The sequence below is a fragment of the Podarcis raffonei genome, chromosome 2 (assembly GCF_027172205.1).
Source record: "Podarcis raffonei isolate rPodRaf1 chromosome 2, rPodRaf1.pri, whole genome shotgun sequence".
Classification (NCBI taxonomy): Eukaryota; Metazoa; Chordata; class Lepidosauria; order Squamata; family Lacertidae; genus Podarcis; species Podarcis raffonei.
Genome location: NC_070603.1, coordinates 36290437 through 36304864, shown reverse-complemented (window position 1 = coordinate 36304864; position 14428 = coordinate 36290437). Strand labels below are relative to the sequence as shown.

Here is a 14428-nt window from a genome sequence, read left to right as displayed (position 1 = left end):
CCACAAATATGCATGCCACCCAAAAACATTATTAAAACCTTCTAAATCCAAAATGTCTGTGTTCTCAAGAAGCAGCCATTCTTTCAACCAGCAAAATGCTGCTGATTCATAGTAAAGTTTAAGGTCTGGCAGGGCAAATCCACCTCTATCCTTTGCATCAGTTAATATTTTAAATTTTATTCTGGGCTTCTTGCCCTGCCAGACAAATCTAGAAATGTCTCTCTGCCACTTCTTGAAAATTAACATTTCTGCAAAGCCGAAGAGCTCACTTTCACATTTAGATGTTGTTTATGCAACATCTAAATTTTAAAACCTTCGTAATTTCAAAATACAGCACACGTGCTTGCAGTGCTCTGACGTCTAGTTCCCAAGTAATATTAGTATCTGTGGCTGGAACACTTTGAAGTTTGCAAAGAGCTTTGCAATTTGTTGTAATGTATGATGTTGGTCTTTTGTTTTTGTTTTGCTTTGGTTCTTGTCTGTTTTTTGTAAGTTTTGGCGGTTTTAAATTTGGAGGTTTAAGTACATTATGTTGGTATGGGAAACTGTCGTGTGATGGGCCAATGGCCGTAATAAAGATCAATACAATCAATACAATAGCTTTGCAATTTGGGTCAGAATTACTATTATTTTTTTACTTTCAACCAAAGCCATTTGAGAACTAGGCAGAATATAGACAAATCTGTATATAAGGCAGGCATATGAGAAAAGGGTATCCAGTTACCCAGTTAAGGCTATTCTTAACCTAATGCAGTCGGCTGAATAATTAAACGAATATGACCAGGTAACTAAACCAAGCTTGCTTTTCTCTGTGGTGTGAAGCGACTTAGATACAACTAGCTCCACCTGTTTGGACCCCAAACAGACTGCCACTGACTGCCGTCTCTGGGCGGCATTAGCTGCCTCTTTTAACATGGAGGCGGCCTGACAGGGTCCTCGGTTCTCAGCATTCCAAGCCCCCTTCCGCGCACGCGCACTACCGCACCAAGCTCTCAGAACTCATTTCATCTCTCAAAAGTTCCGCGCGTTCCCCCCCCACCCCACGCGCTCGCGGGGCGGGGCTCCGTTCTGTTCCTGTCAGGTGGCAGCCTATCGCCCGCCACTCTCAAGATGGCGGCCGTCCCATGCCGGGGGAGGGTGGGGAATGAGGCGGAAGTGAAAGCGGGTAGTGTTGACAGAGAGCTATAGCTATTGAAGCGGCCTTTGCCTGCGGAGTTGCTGAGGGGGGAGAAGCGCCTTGGTGTCAGGATGATTCCGACGGAGGAGGCGTCCGCCCGGAGGAGGGAAATAGAAGAGAAGCTGAAGCAGGTGGGCGGCACTTCACTGTGCACCCCCCCCCAGCATCGTCCTCTCAGCCTCGCCCTCGTTGGGCTGAGGCGTCGGGCCCTGCTCTGCCCCCCCTTTAAAGTCTCCCCCCTCCAGCCTTCGGTTCCCCCTGCGTGGTTCACTGCCTCCCTCAGAGACCACAGGCCCAAACCCCTGCCCTTAACCTGGGACTCAGTTCCACTGAGCTCAGGGAGGCTTCCTTCCAAGTAAATACAGGAATGGGTTGTGAGTGATTCCCTAAAACCAAGTGGGGGTAGGGAGGTGGGAGGGAAAGCCCACTACAAGGTAAGATTGCCACTTGTTTACTGTACTTCCCCTGTAAACTGCCTTTGTGACACCCTGAAATACAACTATTAAAGCTTTTCTTGGTGCTCTAAATGAAGGGAAAATCTTCCCCTGTTAATTGTTTTCTGTGCTTAGCAGCACAAATAAGCCTGGCTGTTTTGTTTCTTTGTGTCCTTTACATGTTGTTCCAATAACTGGGTGGCTTCCAATAATAAAAAAAAGGCAAGACAGGATCGCAACACTAAGAAACTGATGCAGCAGAAAAACAGACAAAAACGAGTGCAACCGAGTTTGCAGCAGCGCCAAATTATTGCAGACATTTAAAGTCCAAGAATGCTACAAAGATGTAAAAATCAGAAAACGGTATTAAGGCTAAGAAGGTTGACAAGCCAGCATTTTCGTGTTGCACGAACGTGCTCCAAAATGTTTAGAGGTAGTCCCAAGATCCAGGAGTACAGCCTTCCCCAGCACCCTTGACAAGAGAGTGTTTCTCTAAAGCTCTGTGGTTCAGAGAGCGTTGTGCCAAATTGGAAATGCTTTAAAATACCATGAAAAGGTATATTGGTTAAAGCTGCTTTTTAAAATTTTGTTTAAATTCATACCCAAATCTTGAAAAATTTACATTAAAACATGTAAAAGCAACACCCTGTTACCATTTTCCAAGTCTGCTAAGCATATAGAAAAGTAGTTCAAGAGCCAGAGTAATGGGTTGTGTCTTTCCTCCTCTCTTGCAATGACAGGAAGAAGAAACATTATCTTTCATTAGAGATAGTTTAGAAAAAAGTGACCAGCTCACAAAAAACATGGTAAGTTTGCATAACATGTATTTTATTTTAAAGTGGAGCATAAATATATTATAGGGCAATCCTATGTGTGTATGTACTGGGAAGTAAGTCCTACTGAATTCAATGGATCTTATTCCCGAGTAAATGTGCCGTACATTGCAGTCCTAATACATGTTAACTGAGAAATAAGCTGCATTGAGTTAAATGGAACTTAACTCCCAGGTAAGTGTGCATAAAGATTGCAGTGTAAATTTCAGTTTATGTTGTGTTTCACTTGATGGAACTGCAAACTAAAATACAGCAATGCAGGTGGTTATTGTTGAAGGAAATGGACCCCACTGTGTACATGAAATATCTCTGGTTTTGTTTTTTAGGTTTCCATTCTCTCATCTTTTGAAAGCCGTCTGATGAAGCTGGAGAATTCAATAATCCCTGTACATAAGCAGACTGAGAATCTTCAGCGCCTGCAGGAGAACGTTGAGAAGACATTGTTCTGTTTGGATCACGTTATAAGTTATTACCATGTAGCAAAAGACACAGAGAAAATTATAAGGGAAGGGTGAGTTGAGTTTCAGGACCCTCAATATCTTTGTGAGGTCTGTTCTTTTTTTCAGTGTCAGTCTCCTCACCTGTCTTTTACCACCTTGAATAATCTAATTAATTTTAAGAATGGTGTTTGAATTACAGAAGGTAACTGGAGATAGGCATTTTAAGTTATAAGAAACATGGGATCCCCTTTTATTAGGAAAATAAACCTGACAGTGGTTATGAGCAGGCTTTCCCCAGTTGTCCCATTGGTTTTAGAATAATATCTCTGAGGAGGTACATCAGAGCACACCCCTTTCAGGTTTCAGGGGATGAAAATTCAAGGCACAACTGTTAAATATCACCTTTCTGGTCCAATATAAATTGTGATCTTTTTAAAGCACTCTGCTGTTTTATGCATGCATTTATTATTGTAGATTTCATCACAGAACCATAGAGTTGGAAGGGACCCTAAGGGGCATCTAGCCCAAACACTTGCATTGCAGGAATCTCAGCTAAGCATCCGTGGCAGATAACCATCCAACCTCTGCTTAAAAACCTCCAGTGAGGGAGAGCCCACCACCTTCCAAGGGTGTCCGTTCCATTGTAGAGCATTAAACATCAGATGAATTGTTTTATATTATTTTGTGTTGGTTTAAAGCACATAGAGCAGAGCATAAAGAGGGCTAAAATATATAAATAAGGTCATTTTGTTGGAGCATAGTGAAGTGACAGCCTGGTTTTTCCCCCATTGAGGACTTCAGATAAAGGCAGTTATTTACCCTTTGCCTAAAAATATCCCTACCACTTGTCTAGGCCAGTGTCTCAAAGAAAACTGTTCTACGGAAGCTGGTGACCTGGCACCTAATGACAAATCATAGGTCAAAAGGTTGTTCATTTGGGCTGTAATGTATGCCAACTTTCCTTGTAACTTACATACTTTGATTCCATCAGTGATGGCAGACTTTCCTGTTGGGAAGAAAAATTACAGGGTATTATTATTATTATTATTCTCTGTGAGAAAATGGTAAGCCAGCTTCATAGGGATTTTATGGTAAGCAGTTGCCTCTTCATGTAGCTTTGTTGTTGAACCAGATGTATTTTTAATTGCAGCCCTACAGGAAGATTGGAGGAGTATTTGGCCTGCATGGCTAAAATTCAGAAGGCTGTGGAGTATTTCCAAGACAACAATCCTGACAGCCCAGAGCTTAATAGAGTGGTATGTAAAGCAGTTGCACACAGGACTACTGACTACAGATTCATCTCTCTTCAGAGCTCTCCTTGCTTTTTCCATTTAGGCTTTGCTCCATTTGGAAGCAAATATCAACACATCATAATCTCTCTGAAGATAGTTATCCAGAATGACATATGAGCACACCTACATTTTGTTTTTGAGCTTTTCTCAGAGAAGCAGCCTCTGCAGAAGCCCCAAATTGTCTGTGTTTAAACCCTGTGTTTAAAAAAGAAACATGCACAAAAATGTTTTGATACAGAAACTTATAAAATAGAAAATGGTGCTCACTTGGTATTTCCCTTCTCCTTTACAGAGCGATTTATGCCAAATATTAAAAATGGATTTTGAGCAGATGATTTTAAAGTGGGGGGAATTACTGTATAGTACTGCTGGGAATCAGAAGTGGGGAATTCAGGCATTGTGGCCATTGTGAGAACAGGAGACTGGGCTAAGATGGGCCATTGGCCATTGGCCATTGGCCTGATCCAGCAAACTTTTTTTGAAAAAGTTCTTATGCCAAATCTCTAGCTTAGGAGGTGAAAGAGCTATCTGGTAGTCCTGCAGGTGTGTCTTCTGAAAGGAAAACAGACATATTTGGGTGCAAATGCACTGTGCAGAAGCCGAACAGTGCTGTTTTACCACCTTAAAACCAATAGTTCTTACAGCTAATCTTTTTCATATATGTTATTCCAACCAGAAATTGTTGTTCGAGAAGGGGAAGGAGTCTCTGGAGTCTGAATTTCGTAGCCTTATGGCACGACACTCTAAACCAGTTCCACCAATCCTTATCCTGGATCTCATCACTTTGGATGATGAAATGGAATTGCAGGAAGATGTGACATTAGAACACCTCCCTGAGAGTGTTCTGCAGGACATTGTCCGTATTTCTGGTTGGCTGGTGGAGTATGGGAGGAACCAAGGTAAGTCATGAAGTGATTAGTTGTCTTTCTTTTTCTTTCTTTTAAGCTTCAGGCAGTCAGCTAAGACCTCCTTATTTTGCTAAGCTTTCAGTGTGGTTTAAAGTTTGGTCTTGCTGTTTTTATGCTGAATTAATTTTCTTCTCTTCTTGAGTTTATTAAATGAAATTGATCTGAATAGTTTGGACAGCCTTACTGCATTTCGTGCATTTTAAGACATCAGCAGTGGTTGAGGTTACATTCTTCTTTAATACTTGAATTAGTTGTTGTCACCTCATTTGTGATACATGAACATATTCTGATATTTGTTTCCCCAACTGATCCTGTTAGCTTTGCATATTCCATGCAACTCCCAGGATTCTGTGGGGGAAACCATGACTGTCAGAGTGGTATAAATGTTCTTCAAATGTATGGTGTGGTTTGTCTGAGCCCCAGTTCAGGCATAATGCAAAGCCCAAGGATCATGGCTCCTGCTCATGAGCGAAGTGGAAGTAAACCATGAACCTTGGCTTACCAAGACATGCAAATCAATACCACAGTGTGGCACAAAACTTCAAAGCCCTTATTTTAAAGTGACTAAATTTGCATGTATTATAAAACTTGTCAACCCAATACTAAGATCAATTATGGCTTATGCAGCAAAGGTGCATTTTTAAAAAACCAATTTGTGTGTAGTAGGCAAAGATGCACAGCTGGACATCCCTGCCCTGGGTCTCATCTGTTGTTTTTCATCTGTAATTCTACTGTGTGCACTTGTGCACTGAGCCTGGAATAGGCTCATTGATTTTTTTTTCACTTCACTAGTCCGCAACCTTCGAAATCCCCTGGGTGTCTGTTTTTTGTCTGCCTTCTGAGCAGAGGATGGTTATTTTTGTGGTGATATTGCCAGTAGATGCAGGCTAATATGGAATAGAAAATGAAAACATATCCTCTGTCCTGCATAAAACTCCACGTGGAACATTTTGTGTGCCAGCTTTTAAAAACAACGCTAAGCATTAAAAAATGTTTTGGAGTTCATCATGCTTCATCTATTCTACACAATCTTGTTGTAATCCTTATAATGACCCTGTTTGATATATTATTATTATTATTATTATTATTATTATTAACATTAATATTATTACCATCATTATATTGAGAATGAAAGAATGAGAAAGGGTAGTAGTCTATTGCCTACACAAATTCGGAAAGGTCAGTTTTCTTCTAAGGTGTTCCTGCTTCTATAAAAATTAACTGTTAGCTACTATTCTGAAATTCCTACTGTGAAACTCTAATTGCCCTTTGTGATTATTACAGGAATGTATTATTATAGTACTATGTGTATAGTATGTATACTCTATTAGTTACTATAACCCTAATCTATGAAGCTCTCTTGTAGTCTGAACTAAGCCCTGTGGGCACCAGCTGTATGACATGGTTTTTCTTGTGGTGCAGGATTTAACTGGCTGTGTGAGGAGGAGCATCTGTCTGCAGGAGCCCAGAGAGGAAGCCTAAAGAGGGAGCACAGAACGGGGTCTTACACCAGCATAGCCTCTAGGGAGAGCACTGTAGGGCGAGAATTAGAACACAACCGTAGTAAGTGTAGGAAGCTTAGATTTAGAAAGCATCTGGGAGTGATATAGAATGCAAAACTACTTTCATGTGCACTTTCATGTGCTACTTTCATAACTTTTTTTACAAAGTAACTAGTAGAAGTGGTCCAAGTTTACTATAGTAGTAATATGTTGTTGTTTTTTAACATATTGGTGTTAAAATATTTCTAACAACAACTAATGCAATTTTCGAACAAGTTTGCTTTGTTTTTCTTTTTTCAGCAGGATTTTTCATTAACTTAGTATCTACTGGCTAAGCCTCACATTCATAAGAATAAACCTTAAGATGCACCAGACATGCATTTTGATGTACTGATGAGGCTTCTTTTAAAATCAAGTTTATTTCAATTAATACAAAATAAGCAAGTTTTATCTGAACATGGAATATAAAATTTATAATTCAAATTTATGGATTATATTGTTTGAAGATTGGCGTTCGTTTTTCCATTAAGCAAGAAATGCTGTCAAATTTTAAACGAAATTATTGTTTGATTCCCTCCCGTCACGATAGCTTTGATAATATCAAATGTGGTTTGGAACAAAAAAACTAACTGCTGATGTATACTACCTTAAGTGCATGTATATTTCTTCCTAGACTTCATGAATGTTTACTATCAGATCCGTTCCAGCCAGTTGGATCGTTCTATCAAAGGACTGAAGGAGCATTTCCGGAAAAATAGTTCTTCCTCGGGGGTCCCATATTCCCCTGCCATTCAGAACAAGAGGAAGGACACACCAACTAAAAAGCCCATCAAAAGACCAGGTTAGTCCAAAGTGTTACATGCCAGTTCCTTGGATTTGTTCTGGAAGCTCCATGCTTAATAGTCTTGCTTTTTAATCAGTCTGTTCATCTGATGGAGTTCTCTTTGTCTTGTGATGTTTGTTTTTCATTGGGTTTTTTCTAGATGTTTTCATTTTGGTTGGATGCCTACATAAATTTCCAGGTTGCTGTGAAGAGCCCCTTAGATAAAAGCTACATTGTGTTCTTTTCTTTCTTTTTTTAATGAAATGGTTATAAGGAAAGTGATGTATGGAGGACCCAACATTCCCTGGGCCACTTCCAAGACTTTGAGATGCCCATCATATTTCACTGGCCCCAGTAGACATGCTTGCAGATACAGCAAGCATTTTAACACACTCTATGAATCTAGATGGGAAGATCTGTGAATCTAGATAGACAGAAGATTTTTGTACTGTGTTCCTTGAACCATCAGTCTCAGCAAGAGTGCCTAGGTCTCATTGGGGGCAGATGGGCTCTGCTGTTGTCATTAGTATGAAAAAGCTAGAGTCTGTTATAATTCCTCCATTGTCACAGGCTGTGCTAGCTGAAGAAAATTGCTTTTTTGCCAAATATTCATGCACATATTGCTCAAGTGTAGATGCTAGAGTGATTTCCTTCATGGAACTCCTCACTGCCCACTGTTGGTGATGTGGAGCCTCAATAAAATTGCAAAATAAAAATCCCTTTGCTGAACTTTCACCCACAGCAAGTACTGTGTGGAGCAAAGGGCTTAATTTTAAGGGTTCCTTGATTATTGCAGTTGCTGTAAGTATTTAAAAGATTCTCACACCAAGAGTTATTTTAAATCTCCTGCGTGCTGGCTCTTTGTTAAGATTTTCTTGCTATTTGACTGCTCTAGGCTGTTGGTCTTTACATCATGGGCATAGCCAAGGTGGGGTGGCAAGGGGGGCATCTGCCCGCCTAGATCAAATGAAACAATAGAAATACTTAATTAACTGACCAGTCACGTTGGTTCTGCCCCCCCCAACAAAGTCCTGCCCCCCTAACAAAAATCCTGACTACGCCCATCCTTTACATACAAGTGTAGAGTGTAGCTGTTTTATTGATTAAAAATGATAACTATCTGAAAGAGAAAACAATGTTTAAGGAGGTAGGTATTTTATACCAGCTTCATCTTCTGTTTATCCAGATCAGTTCAAAGCATTGCGTAGTGTGTCTGGGGAAAAAGATAATAATTTTACTGGATGAAACTAAGAACTATAAATGTTCTCCCAATCTATAGAAATAATAGACAAGTAGGAGATTTGTAGAACAGTCAGAGATTGAGTTATGAGGCATTACAATAGCATGTTATAATTGTTCTATGTCTTTGTTTTTGTTTTTATAATCCTTATGTGAATGACAGTCCTCATCCCAGGTAAAGTGTGTGTTCTGTGTGTCTCTTCTGCAGCTTGACAGACCTTAACTAAACATCTATGTGCTAAGATGCCATTGCAGACCTATTACTAGTGCTAGCAAAGTCTGTGCTTGGGTTTTTTCAAGGGGATATTTGCCTATGGAGGGGCATAGTTACAATGCCCTGGAGTTCTTCCTGAAAGCTGACTGTGGTAAGAGAGAAGCTGAGGATGTTTGGGGTCAGATTTTTAAATTAAAGCCAGGTCCACTGTCCATGTGTACATATACATTGACTAGACTATCAGACATTTTACCTCTCAGTAAGATGGAAGCAAATGTTAATTTACTGAGAGCAATATATCACTTACCGCCAGTGATGTTTTTGTTTTTCCAACCCTGACACTAAAACTGCTGTTTTGTCTGAGACATACCACTTTATCTGGTGTGTAAGGCAGTAGATGCAGTGAAGTCATCCTTGTCTGACTGCCTCTGATATTTCCAAACCAGTGGGTTGCTACAGTTGTGTGAAGTGTAGGGACAATTCAGTGGACCACACGAGACTAATTAACATCCTTAAATAATTTTGTCATGTGTGCTACCCATTTGCCTACAGCACCTATAGTGCCAAACTGAATGAAACACGTATTTCTGACATGCTGGATGTGGTCGGTCTGCTAGCTTTCTCAATTGGTGATCAACTAGAAACCTGGAAAATGATCAATCCCAACTAACAGTGTGTGTTTGAAGTAGACCTGCAGAGAAGCAAATCTTAAAACATAATGACAGATAATTGTGCTATATAATTATTTGGCAGATACTGAATCACTCAGTTTTATTTCCCAAAACTATTCAGCTTTCAAGGGCAGCTCTTCACGTGACATTCTAATGTCTCTGTCAAAATTGTCGCTCTTGGTTTCTTTTGTCGGAATGTAATCATCCCTTATTTTGTCTCTTATCTGTCTTGAATGATGGGCAAAGAAGCAACTGTTCGATTTTCTGTGCTGCTGCTTGAAAAAATCATGTTCACTCCACCACCCCCAGCCAATGTTTAGCTTCTAGTTAGTGTTCCATGGCTCTAATGGAAGGGTATCTCTGTACTACATGCCTGTTTTAATCCCATACATTGAATGAGTTAAAACCTTGCCCCTCCCTCCTGAAAAAAGAGAAAAGTCTCATGGAGCAGGTATCATGAGCTGGGAGAATATGTGCTACGAAAGTGTTATATTCATGGATGTAAATGATAGAGCCCCACCAAAGTGTAACTGAACTCGAGGAGAGCTTGTCTTCTCAATATATGGATGTCAACCCTTTTACACTGTTGCTCCCCCCCCACCCGCCCCAATATCTCTACATCATTCCAGACAAAATCTTGCAGTATTCAAGGATAATTTTTAATGCAAAGAAATTACAAGGGGGCATGCTCAGTGATTCCTTGGGACTTCTTAAATGGATCACTAATTTATCGACTTAGGAGAGATGCCATCATGATGTTTAGACACATTTTTGCTTCATAATAGGAACAAAGCTGATAATAGGAACAAAGCTGATAATAGGAACAAAGCTGATTGGTCCTGAGCAAAGTGGGGGGCGGCTTTCCGCTGTCTTTGAAGCCATTGCACTAACAGAATTATTTATGTTGAAAATATGTCTCTTCATGGGGAAAGGACCTAAAGTTCCCTCACCACTATGCTACAAGTAACCTAGATGTCTCCAAGTCCACCCCCCAATACAAGAACCACTGGGTTACTGACTTCCCGAATGCTTGCAAGGAGATAATGTTTTGAGGACAGCTGTGTAAGCTTAGAAGTAACAGCCTGTTTCTCCTCTCTCGGCTTGATCACTGCCTCTACCTTGAATGTGATGCCTTCATTAGTAACCGCCATGCTGTCCCACTTGGTTCAAAAGTGCCTAATCGGGAGAAATAAACCTAGAACAAAAGCAGTTGGTTTCCAATAGAATCCATCAAGGCCTAATTAGGATGCTAAGTACTCTGTTCTCCAGTAGCACTGATTTAATACCCAGAAGCACTTGGGGTGTCTGGAGGTAAATATGGCTAATTGTTCTTATGCAAATCAGAGGAAGACAGTGAGCCAAGGTCCCTTATCTGTAGAGAGTATGGAAGACTTAACTTTGTAGTTTTGCATAGGGAATAGCTCATACTGATGCTTGCTGAATACATAGTAGCTAGAGTCATATTTACATTCTCAACAAAAATAAGAGTGCTAATTTCAATTATGCACCAGCTCTTCAGAGCCTAGTGATGCTTTGCATAATCAGTGGTAAGGCTCAAAAAATGTAGCATGGGTAACCTAATTCTAGGAATTCAGGAAGCATGGGTCAATTGCACAGTTCAAAAAGCTTAAGAATGGCTTCATACTTTTGCAGGGAAAAGGGATTTTTAAAGTTCAATATTTATTAAATTTACACCCCACTTTTCCTCCCACAGGAGCCCCGGGTGGCCTGTGCCTCATTTAGCAATACTTGCTGACTGCTAGCATTGCTTTCAGACACAAGGCATGTAAAAATTAGGCATGTGCACACCCGTTTATGATCTTGTACCGCTCCACTTTAATAATACAGAATTTGAGCAAAATTTAAAATTTGTTGTTCTTTGCAAGCACTTGGAAGATAACTTGATCTGGCTTTCTTAATGCAATGATTGGTCTCATGATTTATTGCAAAAGCATTATCTTAATTGGAACTGTCCCTTGTAAATCAAGTTCAGTGTTTACAGCATTGTTGCAAGTTGGCTAATATAGAGTGCCTGTGATGATTGCAAGCCATTTGTGGTTTTCTAAAATGTTTAAAAATATACTCTATAGGTTTAGTCAATAAACCTCAGCGCAGATTCCGCAGTATTAATGTTCTTGCTGTTAACCAGTTTTAAATATCTGGCAGGTGGAGAACAGCTTACTGTATCTTCTGCCCTGCTGTCGTTATCCTACCGTATGATGGCATTTGATAAATAATGCAACTATAATAATATTATCACAATGACAACTTTTGAGGAGAGATTTCTGCTGCCTTAGTTCTTTCCCTGAATACAATTCCACACATTCAAAGCTAAACTTGCCTTCTTTGATGTATACTGCATTTGTATGCCCACAAAGTTTTAGGCAAATTGTTAAGTCAAATATTCTCTTGTTTCAGAAAAGTGCATTCCATTGATACAAGGTGTGCTTAGCATAAATAGAAACATAAAGGCTCGCAGCAGTGGCAAGGGTACTTCTTTCACCATTATTTTGTTACAGCACGTAAAGTGCAATTGTACCATGATATCTGCTCTAAGTGGGGTACACAGTATTTGCAGTATTTTTAATCAGCAATAGGGCATATAATATCGCATCTCCATTAGATTATGGGTGCTGGGGTTGGCTTGTTTGTGTGTGCATTGTAAGCAAAAGTGAAAGGTATTCTTAGTGATATATTACATAGTTTGTCCATTTTTACCATCATTGGAAAGGTTATAAAGCACTTTAGACCTTTCCAGATTTGTTTCTTCTGCGGCTGTGTCTAGAGTGTTGTTTGTCTGATGTCGAAAGCATTGCTTGCACTCTGGGTGTATATGTACCAGGGAGGGCGGGGGTTATGCCTATCTGCGCTCTTGATTCTGTTGGTATGTTTTGTTGCATGTTCACTAATACATTCTCATGTAAAACTGAGGTTTGTTTGTGGACTGACATTTTAACGCTTTCTCTTGTGCTTTTTTCAGTGTTTCTTAGTTGCAGCATCCTGCTTCAGCTACAGTTTAATGCTTTCTTCGTTTTTTTGTTTTACAAAAACGTTCAATTTTTGTGATGTATTTCATTTGCATTTATTCAGAAGTAGAGTCCTAGGGGCTGGGGAGGGGCACAGCTTGACTTTTTGTCCTTTCATTTTGCAGCTAGGCAAGGGGGCTGGAGCAGATTTGAGCTGCGCTGTTAGCTTCTGCCTTCTATTTTCTACAGCTCTCGTGGATGCTTACCCTGTTCTGTAAAGACTTAGCTTTCTCTTTACTTTACCTTTTTTGTCTGTCCATGGTGAGAATGCTCAGAATAACACACAGTCTGTAACTACTTTTGTGGCCAGCTGTTCCTGCGCACAAGGCCGTGGGTATGCCTTATGTGGCCATTGGGGGCAGGCATTCCCTGTGGAATGTGGTACCTGCTGTGAAGCCTTGGGGTGCTTGGCTGTCATTTGTGACTTACATTTGTGCTGCTTCTGCTAGACTGGTAGGGGATTGGGAAAGAATTTCCAGGATTCAGTATATGGTGGTCTCTAGCACAGAGTCATGTGCCTCTCTGTGCATCTCCCTACCAGTTATCCTCGATATTCTTCCCTCATTTCATAATAGCAGAAAAATATCCGAAATCTTCTGCTCCCACATGCAGTATTGGAAACTATGTGAATTGATTTGGTTTGACTTCAGGCATTAAGTGCGATGTGGTTGATGCAAACAAAAAACAAAACAGAAAACAAAACAAAACCGCAATATTTTTGTGTGGCATGGTCTTTCTTGTTTGTAAATGGTAGCCTTGTGGGAAAATGGCAGACCATGCTTGTGCTCACAGACCTCATGGGAGGTGCTCTAACTTGATGCAATCCAACTGATGCAAGCAGTTGCTGCTTACATTATTATTATTAAATAATATTTAATAGCAGCAGCAATCCGTTATTAGTTTTAAAATTCTTAATGTCCTGTTTCTCAAGATTCAGAGCAGCTGACAAGGTAACAAAAACAATAAAGCCATCACAAAAATTAATAAAAACAAAACAGATAGAAAGGATAAAACAATTAAAGCAAAAGAAGTCATCCAAGACTACGAATTAGCAAGAATCCTCAGCTTTCCCACAAAAGCTTCCCTGAAAAGCCACATATAGATGGGATGGTGATTTAAAATTAAAGAAGGGACAAGGCTATCTTCCACAGTTTAGGCCCTGACCCTTGTATACACCTGCTTAACCTTAGCTGGTTGGGAAACTCAAGCAGGACCTCTGACTATGAGAGTGCACAGGGCTCTGTGTGGAACTAACACCGCAAAGAAATGGTCCTCCCCTTGTGGTGCTCATGCAGCATCTGTAATAAGCGAAGCCATTTAGGGCTTTATCCACTAGTACTAGTACCTTGAATTGGGTCTGGTGGCACACGGTCCCATCAGGCTGCCCAACTTGCCAACCTAGCAGCTGCATTCTTTACTAACTGCAGCTTCTGGACCATTTTCAAGGCAAGCGCCACTTAGAGCACACTGCAGTAGTTCTTCAGTCTCCCTAAGGGGATTGGTGGCAGTATTAAAGGGCACATAACTGGGCATTCCTGAGTCTGTGTATGTGTATATGCAGAGCATTCTCACTGTTGGCCAGCACTGCCATGCTAGGTTTGGTTGGCAAGGCACTGGTGGAGGGTTGCTTTGTGTTTTGTTTCTCTCTCATTCATTTCCAAGGTCTCTTTGTCTCTCCTCTCTTGTGGCTCTGGTGACAGGCACGATCCGTAAGGCTCAGAATCTTCTGAAACAGTATTCTCAGCAATGTCTAGATGGGAAAAAGGGGGCCTCTAACCTCATTCCTATGGAAGGTAATCGCTTCTCTCACTTTTCACTCTTGAAGGGGGGCGTCTAACTTGGGTATTGGCCTTTCTTCCGCCTTCAAGG

General features: G+C 40.6%; 1 protein-coding gene across 19 annotated transcripts in view; it reads left to right on the top strand.

The window, feature by feature from the left end:
* The first annotated feature begins 1073 nt into the window (after positions 1-1073).
* The window catches only part of EXOC7 (exocyst complex component 7), a 33439-nt gene continuing 20084 nt past the window's right edge, over positions 1074-14428 (top strand). For 2 of the 19 annotated variants that reach the window (XM_053375946.1, XM_053375943.1), the window contains exons 1-9: positions 1074-1308; positions 2352-2417; positions 2771-2955; positions 4035-4140; positions 4853-5075; positions 6507-6647; positions 7260-7427; positions 8812-8823; positions 14260-14352. In XM_053375946.1, the coding sequence (XP_053231921.1) occupies positions 1249-1308; positions 2352-2417; positions 2771-2955; positions 4035-4140; positions 4853-5075; positions 6507-6647; positions 7260-7427; positions 8812-8823; positions 14260-14352 (1054 nt within the window). In that variant the 5' untranslated portion in view covers positions 1074-1248. The remainder of the gene's footprint in view (positions 1309-2351; positions 2418-2770; positions 2956-4034; positions 4141-4852; positions 5076-6506; positions 6648-7259; positions 7428-8811; positions 8824-14259; positions 14353-14428) is intronic. The other 17 variants (XM_053375959.1, XM_053375955.1, XM_053375960.1 and 14 more) reach the window with 14 other exon arrangements.